We start from the raw sequence: 16,552 nt of genomic DNA on the forward strand, positions 1-16,552 counted from the left end.
CGGGGGCCCTTGCATTGTTGTTGTTGCTCTTTGGGTTTTCGAGACAGGGTTTCTCTGTAAAGCCCTGGCTGTCCTGGAACTCACTCTGTAGACCAGGCTGGCCTCGAACTCAGAAATCTGCCTGCCTCTGCCTCCCAAGTGCTGGGATTAAAGTGTGTACCACCACCACCCAGCTACTAATCCCCTTTCTACTTAGTGACTTTTCTGCATTTTTATCTCTTGAATCATTCACCAGAATAAGCACAGGATGAGCAGAGCTGGTGAGTGGTAGGGTCCCTGAGGTCCCAATGGCAGGTGCAGAGCAGAGGGAGCCGCCTGCCTGACACTGAAAGTCACCTCCCCAGAGTCAGCAGAGGTCACCACAGCACCACAGCTCCAGCTCCACTGTGGCGCAGACAGCTTGTTTTATTTTGTTTTAAAGAACTGGGATGACTGTGGTGTCCCTGAACTGCTGGACAGAACTCCGTCTTAGTCAATAACATTATTCAATAACAGTCTTTCACAGATTGAATGAGCCCAGATACTTTATTCTAGAGACTATTACATTCAAAATAAATTCAGCAAACATTTTTTGAATACATATTAAACATTAACACTGCTATCGGCTCTGGAGATAGTCACTTGAAGTTTATACTCTAGAAACACTCAAAACATAAAATACCAGAAAATAAACATAGCATTCCCTTTGGCAACACGTATATAGAAAAGAGACAGTAGGCACATTCCCACAGATGCATGCTGGCCTCCAAAAGGGGAGATTTCAGCTGGAACCGAAGGACAGGAAAAGGACAAAACATTTTACAAATGGAGGTTTATACCCTAGAACTACATACATTATTTGTCATTAAAAACAAAATCTTGAAGACCTCTGAAAACTGAGGCCTTGTAAATTCACATTTGTAGCTCAGAAAATTTTTTCTTCTCAAAAGAATGTCACTTTGACACTTTAAAGTAATGTGTCATTAGTGTTTTAAATGTTCCACCTACAGATGATGATGACATCCCAGAGTGACTAAGATCTAAACCAGTGATTCTTAACTTACATACACATACCTGGGATTCTAAAACTATTGGGGAATGTGGACTGGGGTCCTGAAATTCTGCATTTCTAGCAAGCTGTGAGACCAACCAACACTGCTGGTCTTGATTTTTAAGTCTACAGTAAGATATTTACAGGATTTTAGAATAGAACTAACTACATACAGTAAACAATATCCCATTATGGGACACAAATTAAAATTATGTGAGCATCTTTTTTTTTCCCCCAGTATTGCTACAGAGTCAGTAAAGATAACAAAGGGCTAAATTTTGCTTCCTTTATCAAATGGCTCACCCATCTTTGATAAGCCTTTAATAAGGCCTCATGTAAATAAGTGCCTCATGTAAATAAATGCCCCTTTCATACCTGCCCTATCCAGCTGAAGGGAGGTTGTATATGCAAGATTCCCAATCATAAGCATAACTCAGTAATTGCTGGAACACGGTACCAAGAGTGGGAAGATGGCACACCAGCAAACACAACCAGATAAGTGAGATTGACATGACATATAAATTAGCTTATCCCCTGTCCTGTCCTTTTCTTTCTTCCACAATAAACACTGTCAACCACAGACCACTGCTAAAATGGGATCTTTTGCTTACACCACAGACTCTGAACAAACGCCAAAGCTTTGTTTTTTTTTTTTTTTCCTTCCCACATTATGGTAGGCTTTGTTTCTATTATCCCTTGGCCACTCCATCCTGAAAATGTAATGCTGGCACAGTCTAGGAGCCTTCGCCGCTCAGAATCCACACCACCTAGGGTCCTTTCTGTTGAGCTCCATCTCCATCACACACGTACCAATTCCAGCATCAGCCTTGACTTCCAGGTAATCTTGACATCAACCCTTTGTGTCAGAGCGCGCCCGAGGATGCTGCTCCCACCTGCTTTCTGCCATAGCTCCGGGGTTCCTCGGTTACAGCGTACAACGGGTCATGTGGGCAATGTCCTTGACCTCTGGACAGTAGAGCACTGGAGGAAAGAAGAAGGGTTAGTGGCAACAGGAGGATGCAACTTGACCCAGCATTCTTCGGTGCAATGTACCCGGTAGCCTCCCTAGGCCGCCCCTCACCATTGCTAGGCAACGGACGCCGCAAGCGGCGCGCCGGCGCCAGGACCCTGTCCAAAATTCGGCGAAGCGCGCGCCAACCCGCACTTGGAGGTCCCGCCCCCTTCTCGCCCTCTGCTTCCCCGTCGTCGTCCTCTCCATCCTCTCCGCTGTCTTTGGCCGGGCTCCCCATCGGGTCTCCTTCACGCTCAGCCCGGGCTTTTTCCTCCAGCCGTGACCACAAGACAGGGTCTAGCGCGATCTCCGTGACGCCGCCGCGCGGGAGCGGGGAAGGCGCGCGGCAGAACGGGCACGTGACAGCGCGGCGCAGGCGCACCACGCGCGCGGCCGTGCGGCTGCCGTCGCCCCGCGCCGCCAGCTCGCGCAGGCAAGCTGTGCACAGCGTGTGGCCGCAGCGGGTGCGCGCCGTGCCAGGCAGGCGGCGGGGCGCGCGGGCCCCGAGGTTGTAGGGTCGGAAGCAGATGTTGCAGTCCAGCTCACCCAGCTCGGGAAGAGAGGGCACTCTCATCAAGAGCTGCATCGTGGTCACCGTGGCCCGAGGGCTTCGATCCCGCGGCGGCTAGGATACAGAACGAATGAGCCCTCCTTGGGCCAGGGGCCTGGGGCCCGCGCCGCCGCCTCTGTCCCCTTTTAATAGTGAGGCCCCGCCCTCGAGGCGTCACGCGCAGATGGGCCGCTCCCTTCCGAGGCACGCGTTGGGGTGGCAGAGGCGCGAGGTTGGACATGCGAGTGGGGATGCAGTGGGCTGAATGCCCAAGACAATGCCAGAACTGCCCGAGGGAAGAGGGGGGCACGCTCCACCCACAGCCTCCATGGCGGACTCCTCACCCCCAGCAAAACACTAGCTCTGTCACTTAAGCCTACCTGATGCAGGTGCCCAGGTCTCCTCTTGCACACAGTCACTGGTACAAGTCTCTATGGCCCCCTTGGCCTATTTGTCACATGTTCATATTCTTTCACAATCCCCTCCTGCCCTTCCCCTCACAAACAGGCAACATATGCCAGGTTTACTGTTGGTGCTGCCCAGTTTTAATTGGGCTCCTGGATGTTTGGATTGTGCCCAGCCATAATTCACTCTGCCCTCGCCTCTCCTTTTTATACATGGCCTCTTCGGTTCTTTGGAAGGCTGGCTCCCTCAAATTCCTCCCCCTACCCCCCCTCTGAGAGTTTGAGTCCAGCTAACACCTCAGCACAAGGAGGGACCTAGATTCCAGGAGCATGGCCTTAGGAATGCTGGGAATCTTTTCCTTCCGGAGTATCCAGACTTGGACACCCACACAGCGTGATGGTGGAAACGAAACAGCTCTGCGTGACTTCTGACTCAGGGGTCTGACTTCTCCCACAGGTAAACAGGACGTGGTACTCACAGCCCACATTCCCTCACAGTGTGGCACCCACACCCAAGCTGCCTCCTTAGCCTCTCGAACCCAGGCTCTGTTGCAGAAGATAATAACACAGTCTTGACACAGCTGGCTCAAGAACAAATCCTAGTTGTGACACCCACAGACAAGTTACTTCATTTCTCTGGGCCTTGATTTCTTCATCTACAAAGTGTGGGTAATAATAGTAAGGACGGAAAGAGCTTGTGTTTGTAAGGTGCTTTAAATGGTGCCTGATGGTACACAGTAAACATCAGATAAGCAACAGCTGTTATTATCCTTATCATCCCTGGCTCCAAGCCGGCTTTGTGTTCTCTGTAACTTCTCTGTACCCAGTATTTCCCATACACCATCTCTTGGTTAATACAAGATGGGTTTCTCTACATTGTATAGCATTTACCGGCCCATCACAGGTAAGAGAGAGCTGGTTTTGGTTTTTAACATTAGCATTTTAAAACTAAAATCTTTGAGGGTAATCTTTGTTTTGTTTTGGGGACAGGGTCTTACTCTGTAGCTCTGGCTGGTATGAAACTTTTCATATAGTTCTGGATGACTTCAAACTCACAAGAAATCTGCCTGCCTCTGCCTCCTGAGTGCCGCCATTAAAGGCTATTGTTACCATGCCTAACAACAGTAATCTTTTGCCCGGTCTAAGTTGGAACCTACTCTGTAGCCTAGGCTGGTCTCAGAATCAGGACAGTCCTCCTACCTCAGCTTCCAGAGCACCGGGATTATGGTTTCTGGAAAATAATCTTTTTGGTGAGATTTACCTAAGATTTGTTTTGTTTTTAGTGATGTATATTTGTGGGTCTGTGTGGGTGTGTGCCCATGAGTTCCGGAACCCCTGGAATCCAAGTAGCTGTCCCATCTCCTGGAGCTGGAGTCGAATGTGGTTGTGAACTGCCCAGCATGGGTTCTGGCAACAAAGTTGCATCCTCTATAAATAAAGAGCAGCTCAGACCGGGGTCCTCATGTAACTCAGGCTGGCTTGGAACTCTACATGTTCCAAATGACCTCCGACTTCTGATCTTTCTTGTTCTGCCTCCCAAGTGCTGGGACTACAGGTGTGTGCCTTCATGGCCTGCTTTGGTTTATCATAGTTTTTGAGCAGACATTAAAATTTTAGGAGTTTGATGGCTTTCATGGTCACTTGGGAGAACTTACTTATTCCAATGACACTGTCATAATTCACACCTTTTGTAGAACTTTTCTTTTTCTTTTTTTTTTTTAAAGATTTATTTATTTATCATATGTAAGTACACTGTAGCTGTCTTCAGACACTCCAGAAGAGGGCGCCAGATCTCATTACGGATGGTTGTGAGCCACCATGTGGTTGCTGGGATTTGAACTCTGGACCTTCAGAAGAGCAGTCAGGTGCTCTTACCCACTGAGCCATCTCACTAGCCCCCTTGTAGAACTTTTCTTTGGGAAGGTGTGCCTCACATTTTTAAATATCTTCAGGGGGCTGGCAAGGTGACTCCGTGCTTAAGAACCCTTGCTGCTCTTTCAGAGGACCGGAGTTCAGTTCCCAGCACCTGTGTTGGGCAACTCACGATTGCCTGTACCTCCAGCTTTAGATCTGAATCTTTTCTAGACTCCATGGGCGCCTCCATACACAGATACATAAAACCATCTTCAATTGATGGTAAGTCTTCATCTTTGTTGTCTACGCAACATCTATATGTGTACATGCATGTGGATTCTTTTGTGCGGTTCATGCTATGGCACATGTGTGAAAATCAGAGGATAACCTTAGGCATCCTCACTTTCTCCTCGTTTGGCTTTTCCTGTTGTTGCTAGTGGGTGTTTGTTTCTTTGTTTGTTTGTGAGGCAGAGTCTTATTATGTAGCCCTGACTGGCCTCAAATTCAGAGATCCGCTTGCCTCTACCTCAAAGTGCTAGGGTTAAAAGCACACACCACCATGCCCAGGTTTAGAAACCACCTTGCTCAGGACAGGGTTTCCCAGACCTGTGTATCAGGATATCTGGTCCCCAAGCTGCTGGGATTCCGAGGACTCTCCTGTATCTTTCCACCCTCGGTAGGAGACCGTGATTATGGACACACGGTAGGAGACCGTGATTAGGGACACACGGATCGTCACACTCAGCTTATGTGAGATCTGTGGATTCAAACTTAGCCTCTCGCTCTTACATACAAGCACTTTAACGGTGAGCCATCTCCCAACCCAAATCTTATTCAAGGAAGGTAGAATAAAATGAGCACAAGGTGTTTCACAGGTCTAGAGAGATGACTCAGCAGTTAAGAGCACTGACTGCTCTTCCAGAGGCCCTCAGTTCAATTCCCAGCAACCACATGGTGGCTCACAACCATCTGTAATGAGATCTGATGCCCTCTTCTGGAGTGTCTGAAGACAGCAACAGTGTATTCACATACATGAAATACATTTTTAAAAAAGAAAAAGAAATGAGAGCTCACAAACAAACAAACAAAAACAACAACAAAAAGCCAAGGTGTTCCACAGCCAGTGGGTTCCTTTAAGCTCATTTATGGCTTCCTGTCACTTGTTCCACAGCCTTTATGGCCAAGAACCCAAACTGGTGATCTCCCTTTTCCAAACCAGAATTTCTTCCATTTTTTCCCTCTTCCCTTTCCTTTGCTGGCTCCATAACCTAGGCGATACCTGTAAGCTCTCCCCTCCTTTCCTCTACCTTTATTGACCCATCCCCAAGGCCAGGCCATTTTGTCCCTTGAATAACCAATCTACCTGCTTCTCCCTGCCGTGTTCTCACGCTCCTGGTCCAAGCTGTCATCATACCCTGCCTCCCTGTCATTCGCATACACACTGGTCTATAGGCTTTCTCCCTCTGTGTGATTTACAGAGACCTTTCCATATCTCAAACCAGTCACATTCTGGCATGCTTCTACTGCTGTTTAAAACCCTTTAATGGAGCGAGTGTCGAGTGGTGCCCAGGTCCTTTGCTCCTTCTGCCATCATCTCCCAGCCTACGACACTAGGCTTGGTGGCACAGACTGTAATCCCAGCACTTATTTCCTATCTCTGCAGTGGAGGATGGTTTTGTGACCAGCCTTGACCAATACTAGCAAGAGGCAGAGATCATGTGTGTGTTCGGGAGCCTCATCCTCCACAGCAGTGCACATCTGCCTGCTGGGAGGCTGCCCTGAGACCACCACAGAAGGAAGTAGGGTTAGACACAAGCACTGGAGGTGAGTGCTGAGTGCCTGACATCCTAATGAAGAGATCTGGAATATTCCTGCTCTGTCAACCTGCTCAGTGAATACAGACACATGAAGGAGACCAAGTGAAAGGAAAGAGGGACTCCCAGCCAACCCACAGGAGGATGAAAAAGTTTTAAATTATTTTACTTAAAATTATGTCTGTCCCTGTGTGTGTGTCCTTCTGTTTGTTGTGTGTGCATACATGTTCATGGAGGTGCCTGCTGAGGCAAAAAGAGGGTGTCAGATGCTCCCCCAGGGAGTGGAGTGGTGGGGTGTGAGCTGCCTGAAGACCCTCAGAAGAGAATGGGGTTCTTTATAAGCACAGCGTGTCACTGCTCAGTCATCTTTTCAGCCCTCCTCCCCCTCACCTCAATTTTATTTTTAACCAAAATAGATACTGCTCTGTTATCTTTAGGATCAGGATGATATTCTGAACTGCCCAGGGGGTCTCTTGGGCCCTGACCTCAGTGTGTCACTCTCTCTCTGCTCCGTGGACACTCTGGCTCTGGGGACTCTGGCTTGGTTCTATTATGGTTAGGATCTTAAATGTCCCCTAAAGCCATGTGTTGCCTGCTTGGTTCCCAGGTTATGGTACATTGGAGAAGGAACAGAACTGTTAGGACTTAGGTTAAGGGCTGTGTGAAGGGAATACTGACAACAGGGAGCAGCACTATAATGGTGCCACAGGCTCCAAAGCAAAAGGCCCAAGCAGCCGGGTGCTGAAACCTAGACAATCAGGAGCCGGAAACAACTGTTCCTCTTCCTTTGTTTACCTCAGGTGTTTTGTCTCAGCAACGGAAAGCTGACTGACACTACCTGCATGTTCCTTTCTGCTGCCAGGCCCTTGCTTTTAACAGCTCCTCTATCTGCTCTCAGGGCAGCCTCACCATGGCCTGGACTCATTCTAGGTGCTGCTAACACTGCATACTTCCCTCTGGACATTGGGCAACACAAGTTTGTACTAGAACAGTGACCATGCGATTGTTTCTCCCAGCAGCAAAATACATGAAGAAGGCCATTCCATATTCCCGTGCCATACCACAGAGTGACTCAGTGCCCAAATGCTCACTGAACTCATGAATAAGGTGGATGAGAAATAATGGCAAATGTCTATATACAAAGGAGGTTTTGTTTACAAGGGACTTCCAAACTACCGCTGGAGGTAATCCTAAAAGGAGGTTTTAAAGGGTGTTGAACAGAAGCAGGGAAAATAAACAAAAATGTGTTGAGCACTGGGGGAGGCATTAGCAGCAGCGCCTTGCTCTCCAAGAGAACTATTTAAGGAGAATACTATTTTGAATTGATAAATCCTTGTATGTTTGTCACAGAAGAACTAATCATAGCTTAGTCATACACATCTTGCTTCTTTGAATCCTCCACAGTCTTCCAGAATGAGTGGGAGATTAGAGGGGTAGATGTGAGCACTCATTAGTGGCTGCTGAGGGCTGCTAATCCAGTCAGTGAAAGGCAGGCTGCCCTGCACTCCGACGAGACATCAGGATGAGAAGGGAGGAGGGAGCCACTGAGGTTACATTTAAGGGTAGCCGACTTGTCTTCCTTTGCCTTGGATCACTGCAGGTTGTAACTTCCCACCCACTTCCTTTCCTCCAAGAAACAGAGCCCATAAACAATGGAAATAGCGGAAATAGCGGCAGGACCTGACGAGCCCACCGGACTCTCCTCTCCTGCTGCCTTCCCACCTGGCCTTTTGCTGGTTTCCCTCACAAATTGTGGTTCTTTCCCTCTCTGTATCCTCTCCAGAGACAGGTCTCATGGTACCACTCTATCACAAAACCACAACTCCCGTGACCTTTCCTATCTAGCCACAACAAAACTGCTTCATTTCTGGGTCTCTGTAGGTATGAGACACAGGGAAAGGAGACCTACAAGGCAAAAGGTGTGGCAGGGCTCAGCGGTTAAGAGCACTGACTGCTCTTCCAGAGGTCCTGAGTTCAATTCCCAGCAACCACATGGTGGCTTACAACCATCTGTAATGGGAGCTGATGCCCTCTTCTGGCAACAGATTATTCTTATACAAATATTTGATATTAAATAAATAAATTTAAAAAACAAAAGTGTGTGTGCGCGCTCGCTCGTGTGCATGGATGCGAGCGAATGGTTAAGAGTCCTGGCTGCTTTTGCAAAGGACCTAAGTTTGTTCCCAGCATGTACATGGTGCCTCACAGTCCTCCCAAAGGCACAGGCACACCTGTGATGCACAGATATACATGCAGGCAAAAGGCTCAGACACATAAAACCTTAAAAGACACAAAGGGTGAGATGGGGTGGGTGGTAGAGCGGTGGCTCAGTGGCTGCTCTTGCAAGAGGACCTCTGTCCAATTCCCAGCATCCACAAAACAGCTTGCGATTGTTTGTAACCACATCCCCGAGGATCCAACACCTTCTGGCTTCTGTTGCCTTTAGGAGCAAGTGTTGCATAAACTATACATGCAGGCAAAATATCCACCTAAAAGTTAAAGGGGGGAGGGCAGGGAAACAAGATGGCTAAAAGGATAATGATGATTGCTGCCAACCATGGCGACCTGAGTTTGATCCCTAGGACCCACCTAGTGGAGGGAGAGAACCAAACTATGTCCTCTGACCTCCTAAGAGCACCGTGGCACGTGTGTCCATACGCATACACAAAATGAAAGTTTCAAATGTAATGCACAAAAGGCGGAGAGTGTTAGCTGCATCTTTCATGAGGAAGATAAGAAGGGGGGGTCAACGAAACTAAGGCACATCACTAGTTTCAAAAGGAAGGATGAGGCCCTGTGCCAAGGGTACCTGGTACTTAAGATCCGTCAAGAGAACCATAACCAAGGGTGGGATGCCTAAGCCACTCACATGGACAGAGAGAAAACTAGAGTTGAGAGCTTTCTAACAAAGCAGTAAGAGGAAGTGTCAAATGAGATGGTGCCCCTAAGGCCCCACCCCCAACCCTGCAATTTCAGACGTGGTCATGAGGATCAAGCTGAGATTTTATTTACAGATCCCTGGGAAGTCTTACAGCAGAGGGGCCATCTTTATTGCTTTAGGTTTATTGCCAGGAAGACGACTGAAGTCATCTGCTGCTACATACAAAGTCCAGTTCAAGCCCAAGTTTTAACCCCCAGACCTTTTACAACCCCGTCTTTGCCACTAAATCCTCCAAAGCACTTTGTTTTCTAAGGGCCACCTTGCCATTTCTGCGACACAGCCAGTACATTTCTTTCTGCCTTTGCTAACATTTGTCTTCCCCAACTTTACCCCCTCTCTGTAAACACAAAGTGTGACTCTAGTTCTAGATTTAAGTCTTCCACCTCCAGGCAGGAGGCAGGAGTCTGCATTCCAAAGATTATAATTACTTTCTGCCAGGGCCAGCCTGGCTTCTATTAAACAAATACTACAAAGCCCCGTTCCCAGTGTAGGTTCTTGCCCCCTTGATGACATTTCAAGGCCCGTTTTTGAGATAGTCTCAATGTTTCTTTTAGCTGCTCGATGTTTTCTGGGTTTCAGCAATAGGGGGAAGAAATGAGCGGAGCGGTGCAAGACCAAATGGCAGAGAGAAGAAGGCTCATGCCCTAGATTAGCGAGAAGGCCTAGCCCTAGGAACAGTAGGGGCGTAGAGGGTGGGCGGGAGATCTACTTTCTCTCTCGGTGCCCCACGGTGAAAGGATATGGCTTTGTTCATGCGAATCGCTACTCGAAGCCGGGACTCATTGGAGGGCGGAGCTACCCTGATTCTGCCGCGGCGCTGCGTGGGAGCAGGGTTTGGTTGGTGGGGGTCCGGAGCTGATTGCAGGATGCAGGAAAGTGGCTTTCCAGAGGGTGCAATCACTCCGCATTGGGTCCCCGCGCCCCCAACGGACTATTTCTTGGAATGCGATTTGTTCCCCAAGAGCGCATCTATTTCCACCACCGTTTGCGGCGTCAGCTGACTCAGCACCTTGAGAATGGGCAATAGAGAGGGCAGGTTTTGCTGGGTTACCGAGTTAAGGGCATGATGAAGGCCACAGTGGGACCCACTGAGAAAGTCTCAGCTGTTTGACAGCTTGGCACTGTCTCCCTGGACTTCCTTTGCAAATGACAACTCTGCAAGAAGGTCGGTCATTCAGTCCATTCAGGGTTAGACAGCATGGAAAGGGGAGAAAAGGGAATTCTGTTTCTGAATCAATCGCTAACTTACCTGTAGGGAGCCCAGATGTTCCATCAGCTGCTCTGCACTGGACACCCCCAGTAAAACCGAGCTGACGCCCTCGCTTCGGAGACACCAGGCTGGGACCAGAGGAGAGAAAAGAAAAGGGCCAGATAGATCAGTGTGGGCACTCAGACTCCAGAAGTGTCCGAAGAGGGTCTTCTCTAAGAACGAACTAGTCTAGAGAAAGGTTTAGGAGTCCTCGAGGCAGGGCCCCTGCCGGGTCTCACCTATAGCTAGTTGGGCCACAGTGCAGCCTAGCTGGCGAGCAGTTGGGAGAAGATCCATCACTCTGGCTTGTTGCTTCTTGCCTTCCTCACTCTGCACTTTTTCTTTGAGCCACTGGTAGCCCTGGGAGCCAAGGAGAATCAGCAAAGGGCCCTACCTACCACCTCTTTGACCACACTGCTGCCTAGCTGGCCCAGCCCTGCTTCCCTCAGCCGCCAAGTCTGACCTTGACAGTGGCTTTGCAAGTATCCGGAACTCGCCCATCATACTTGCTAGTAATGAGGCCGCATGCCAGGGGGGACCAAGTGACTGAGCCAACACCTAAGAGCAAGAGGATTTGGTGTGGAACGGGGTCTGATATCATGGGTGAGACAGGAAAGGGTGGGGATGAGGGTCTGCACACCAATTTTGTGGTAGAGCTCAGGCAGCTGCATCTCCACCTTCTCCCTCTGAAAGAAGTGGTTCTCCGCTTGCTCGCACACAGGAGGGATCAGATTGAACTGTCTGGCCATGGAGTAGGCCTCCTGGGGGGGCGTGCAAAGGAGACAGGGGTCAGAGCAATCCTTTGTTTTCTTCTTTCTCAGTGCAGTGAGGTATGGACTTGTCGTGAGGAAAGGGAACCAGATATGGAGTGTGTGTGTGTGTGTGTGAGAGAGAGTGTGTGTGAGTGTGTATGTGTGCATGTGTGTGAGTGTGTGTGAGAGAGAGTGTGTGTGAGTGTGTATGTGTGCATGTGTGTGAGTGTGTGTGAGAGAGAGTGTGTGTGAGTGTGTATGTGTGCATGTGTGTGTGTGTGTGTGTGTGTGACATACCATGATTTCTGCAGCACTCCATCTGGATGTCCCCCAGTATAGGGCCAGGCCCTGGTTGATGACATAGGTCATGGCTCTCACAATCTCTAGGTGCACAAGAGAGGAAAAACCCTTGATATCTGAGCCATAGATTCCTAGACTCCAGATCCATTGCAGCTAGACTCTGCCCACCAAAACAGACCCCAGGTCTGTCTGCAGCCATGTCTGTTCTTCACCTTTGGATCTGAGCCTCTGCCAGTGAGATTGGGGGATGTTTGAGTGGGAGAAGGCTGGCTTCCTGATGCAAGTTTGAAAAGATGCTCAGTTTTAAAGGGCTGCCAGGTTTGGGGGTGCTGGTTCTTACCCTCCATAGGACTGTTAGGATCTGAACGATTGGCGAATACTATGTCAACGTATTCCAGCTGGAGGCGGTCCAGGGATCCTTGCAAGCCTGGGGGTGGGGGAGGGAAAGGAAGGTAAATACTACCTTCAATGAAAAATATCAGACCATACCCTCTTGACATAGTCAACTTAATCTTTCACTCCAGGACATCAGGCACATTCCCAATTCCTTTGGCCTCCATGGCTACCCACCTCAGGTTCCCAGGCACCGACTCTCACCTTCAATGATGTGTTTGCGACTCAAGCCACGCTCAGTTTCTGCCCTGTAGGAAAAGGCTACGTCAAGGAGCGGGGCTTACCTGGCGCTATGGAGAACTGGGATGGCACGAGTCCTTACCAGTAGGTGTGGAGCAGCAAACCCCTCACTCCTATCCCATAGACCACAGATCCTTCGTAAGGCTTCGCCCCAAGTACTCACTGTCCACCCCAAAAAATCTTGGTGGTGATAACATAGCTTGATCTCCTGGAAGAAGCAAAACAATATTTCCAGCAGGAAAATGATATTTGGTTGATCATGTCTCCAGCAGCCACCACCCCCCGAACAGTCTCACCTCCAGCCTTTGCTCTTGAGAATATTGCCAAGGGTTCTTTCAGCCCTGAAATAAAGACAATGCGAGGACACGCATCTCCTTAAGATAGAATATTTCCCTCCTCTTCTCCCAGTGTGTCCTCTCTAGCAGAGAGAAGCATGGGGGAACAGGAACCACTCCGGAGTCTCAGCTTGACTTTGGACAAAGGCAAGAAGCTTCCAGAGCTAGGACTGTATACTTTCAATTAATTCACCTATGTTGTGTATCAACTACGTGCCAAACCCTATTGTGGGTGCTTAAGGGGTAGACTGCAACGGGGCAAGAGAAACAGACTGGGTTACTCTCTCCTTCCTCTGCCTCTATAAAATTCCAGCCATCCTCCTAAGCCCAGCTCTGGTTCTGCCTGTGACTGCCAGTTTGTGGGGAGCCCTTTCATCAGCTTCCATTGAGTTGCTCACACAGGCCCCCTTTTCTTCTTCCCTCCCACATTTAGAAACAAGATCTCACTTTGTTAGCCCAGGTTAGCCTCAAATTCTCATTCCTCTTCCCTTACCCTCCCAATGCTGGAACTATAGGTGAGTGCCATCATGCCCAGCCTATAGAGTTCTGTTAGTACACGATTATGGGCTGTGACAAGTCTGAAATTATTGAAACATGGTATAATGCTGGATCTTTCCTATGTCCCTTGTTTGTATAATCTCCTAGATTCTATGTTTTTCAAGCTTATGTTGACCTCTTCCCAGAGACAGTGCATGTGTTTTGCTGGCCTCTATGAAGGTTCCTGAGAAGACAAGCTCCAGGGAGGTGGGAAGGCTCTGAGTTGAGCAGCAAATATACTTGTATGAAGCAGACATTTACTTAATGTCAGAAAGTAGTACCGACTGTCATGGGTGCTCGCTGGTCATGACCAGTTCTGGGCAGTTGGGTAACGGTTTCTTGGAGGAGCTGACCCTGAGTTAAGTCTTGAAGAAGAATGTTTATCAAATAAAGAGGCAGAGTAGGCCATGTAGACTTCGGCTGCTCCCAGTGTAAGGCCATAGGCACGGGATGTGATGTTCTGTGTTTGAAAATATAGCTTCAGGATAAATTTGTTGGTTTTATTTTAATGTGACTGCACAGTAATGTCTAATGACCTCTAATCCAGAGAGGAAAGCATCGTGGGAACTACAACTCCCATAATACACAGGGTGTCTACTAGCTTGAAAAGTTGGAACTTTATTGTTCCCAGAATTCCCAGGTCTCTCTCTTCAAAGAGGGAAACAAGAATCCCTGATGTTCTATCCAGCTGCCTTCCAAATATAACTTTACTCTTTCACCCCAGTTCTTACTTTCCTGCCGCGTACACTTCAGCAGTGTCAAACAGGTTTACGCCGTGCTCATAGGCGACTGTCAGGAGATCTTCTGCTGTCTAGGGAGGCGAGAAAATGTTGATGAATGGTTGCCCTTAGTGACTTCCCTGCCTGCATCTTAACCCACAGCACTTCAGCCCTGTTCCCCACAGTTTCTCTCCTTTGCCCATCCTCTAGCTTCAGGTCCTTTACCCTGCCCCAGGCTCATCCAAATTCTTTTCTTATTCCCTCGCCACAACCACCTGGACCCTGTTTCTAGGTCCCATCACATATACCTCATCTGAGATCTGAGAGCCAAACGTGACCCAGGTACCTGCAAGAGAGAATTCAGACCCGTGAGAACTGTGGGAGACAGGCCGTAAAACCGTGCCCCTTTTCCTCAGTTTCTGTTCTAACTCACCAAGGCCAAGACAGGACACCCGGAGTCCAGACTTCCCTAGGTTCCTGCAGGATACAGAAGCAGCAGGAAAGGATGAAGCCTCCACTGGGGACTTGGATTATCAGTCCCCAGATCCTGTCCTTCCAAGCCCTCAAGGGTCTCAATCCAAAGAGACCAAACCCAGTGGGCTGATGGGGCGGACAGTGCTATCCCATAGCAGAGGCCCTAGGAATATTGTTGAAAGAACAAGTGAACAAAGGCGATTGACCCTAGAGCCACTGTCCAGCGCCTCCGTTCCCTCCTATTATCTCTGCCTTCTGGTTTTCTCTTTCTGGGTGAGGTCCTGCCTGTGTCTGAGTCGTCTCTGTGATGCGTGGAGTAGTGGGATTTGAAAAATGTGGTTGATTGTGGTGACATGTAAGCCAACTCAGGCACGTTGATGAAGCCTCAGTAAAGGCAGCAGTGGGGATGGGGAGGCTTTGACAGGAAAGTCCAGCTCTCTCTCTTCCTCTCTTCATTGACTTCTGAGATTGAACTAGAGATCCTCCTTCTCTTTCCAAGGCACAGACTAAACAGCCCTACTTCCTAATCAGGGCTGCTACAGGGAGAAGATTGGATACTTCAGAGGATAAAGGTGGGTCACATTAATGACCTCAGCTCATTCCCAAGCAAAAGTGCTCCCCACCCTCCTTCTGAGAGTCTCTGGCCGGTAGACCTCTGAGTTAAAAGTAAAATTTCCACAACCCTTCCCGCCAACTCTTGTCTTACAGCATGAGGGTAAAAGATGTGGTCCATCCTTCCAAATGTCCCTTCCCTCTCTAGGGCCCTGATCTTATCCTGGAAAGGTTGAGGGAGACTGGCCTTGGGACTGGTGGGGGCAATATCTGGGTCAGGCGCCCCAACCGGCCAGAGTGAGATGCTGTTTCCCTCCCTCCTCTCCCCAGGACGCCAACCCAAGGACACTCCATTGGAGGGGGTGGGGGGAGCAGCCTGGAGATCCAGGCGTTCCCCGCTTTTTTATGGGTAAGGAGGACAACTCAGGGGTATCGTTTAGGTATGACAGGACTCTGTCAACCTTGGTAAACTTGATTTCAAAGTTGGGGGAACTAACAGAGGAAGAGAGTGAGTGCGTGTGAGAGAGAGGGTGGGGGTGAACCAGACCTTTAAAGCTAAGTTTGAAGGGGTCTTAGGCAGCTAACCCAGAAAGCCTCAGGGGTCCCAAAAGAGGAGCGTATGGATAGGCTGCCCGGCCACCCCATACCTGTATTTCATGCCAGTGCCTCGGCCGGTGCTCTCTCGAAGGGCCCCAGCAGGTGCTGGGGGTTTGGGGACCACTGCAGCTCGTGACTTCGAGCTCGATCCTCCACCCCCCGGAGGGTTCCCATGCCCTCCGCCCACTGGCCCTCCATTACCGCCCCCAGGACCGGGCCGGGGTCCACAGAGACGGTCCTCACTGCTCCGGCTGCGAAGGTTCTGCTCGGTACACGCGATAGACACCTGCATGCCGGATGGCCAGGGCGGGGGAGGGGGCTCCGAGGGAGCGGGAGGAGGGAGCGGGGAAGTCCGAGGGCAGACACCGGTGTGGTGGTAATAGCGCGATCGCAGGGAGAGCGGGAAGGCTGAGAAGGCTGCAGCTAGAGCCGCCAAACGGGATCGGGCCCGCGGGGGCGGGCTGTTGGAGGTCGCGGGTCTTGCGGTGGGAAAGGAAAACCGTGGGGTCGCCCGGAGTGGTGGGTATTCGGGTGCTGGGAGCTGTGATGAAGGGATTGGGAGGATAAACGGGTAAGGATAAAGAAAAGTCGAGGACGGTCTTCAAGGATAGCTACCCAGGAACAAGGGGTAGCGAAAGACGGGTGCCACTTCAGCTGGAACCGCTGCGGGACCGCTGTGCTCCCAGCCGCGTCGGCAGCAAGCCCAGCTCATTAACATTCAGGCCACGCCCCTTCATCTGCATGGAGCCGCCTGCCTCCGAGTAGAACTCGCTGCTCATCTGCATAAGCTCCGCCTGCA

General features: G+C 49.8%; 2 protein-coding genes across 2 annotated transcripts; both read right to left on the reverse strand.

Moving 5' to 3' along the window:
- Positions 1 to 1,669: 1,669 nt before the first annotated feature.
- Positions 1,670 to 2,796, reverse strand: Rnf227 (ring finger protein 227). Its single transcript, XM_021177776.3, has 2 exons — positions 2,112 to 2,796; positions 1,670 to 2,011 (listed from the first exon to the last, which is right to left on the reverse strand). Exons 1-2 carry the CDS (start codon positions 2,626 to 2,628, stop codon positions 1,956 to 1,958), a joined length of 573 nt encoding a protein of 190 aa, XP_021033435.1. The 5' UTR covers positions 2,629 to 2,796; the 3' UTR covers positions 1,670 to 1,955.
- A 6,870-nt stretch (positions 2,797 to 9,666) lies between these two features.
- Positions 9,667 to 16,499, reverse strand: Kcnab3 (potassium voltage-gated channel subfamily A regulatory beta subunit 3). The gene is made up of 14 exons (XM_021176542.2): positions 15,804 to 16,499; positions 14,564 to 14,607; positions 14,439 to 14,476; positions 14,143 to 14,222; positions 12,836 to 12,880; positions 12,703 to 12,747; positions 12,504 to 12,547; positions 12,247 to 12,333; positions 11,904 to 11,989; positions 11,495 to 11,615; positions 11,318 to 11,412; positions 11,094 to 11,214; positions 10,855 to 10,943; positions 9,667 to 10,614 (listed from the first exon to the last, which is right to left on the reverse strand). The coding sequence occupies exons 1-14, from the start codon at positions 16,043 to 16,045 to the stop codon at positions 10,537 to 10,539; spliced, it is 1,215 nt and encodes a 404-aa protein (XP_021032201.1). The 5' UTR covers positions 16,046 to 16,499; the 3' UTR covers positions 9,667 to 10,536.
- Between the last annotated feature and the right edge of the window lie 53 nt (positions 16,500 to 16,552).

This window comes from Mus caroli, unplaced genomic scaffold, assembly GCF_978045245.1.
Source record: "Mus caroli unplaced genomic scaffold, Mus_caroli_1 scaffold_13, whole genome shotgun sequence".
Taxonomy (NCBI): Eukaryota; Metazoa; Chordata; class Mammalia; order Rodentia; family Muridae; genus Mus; species Mus caroli.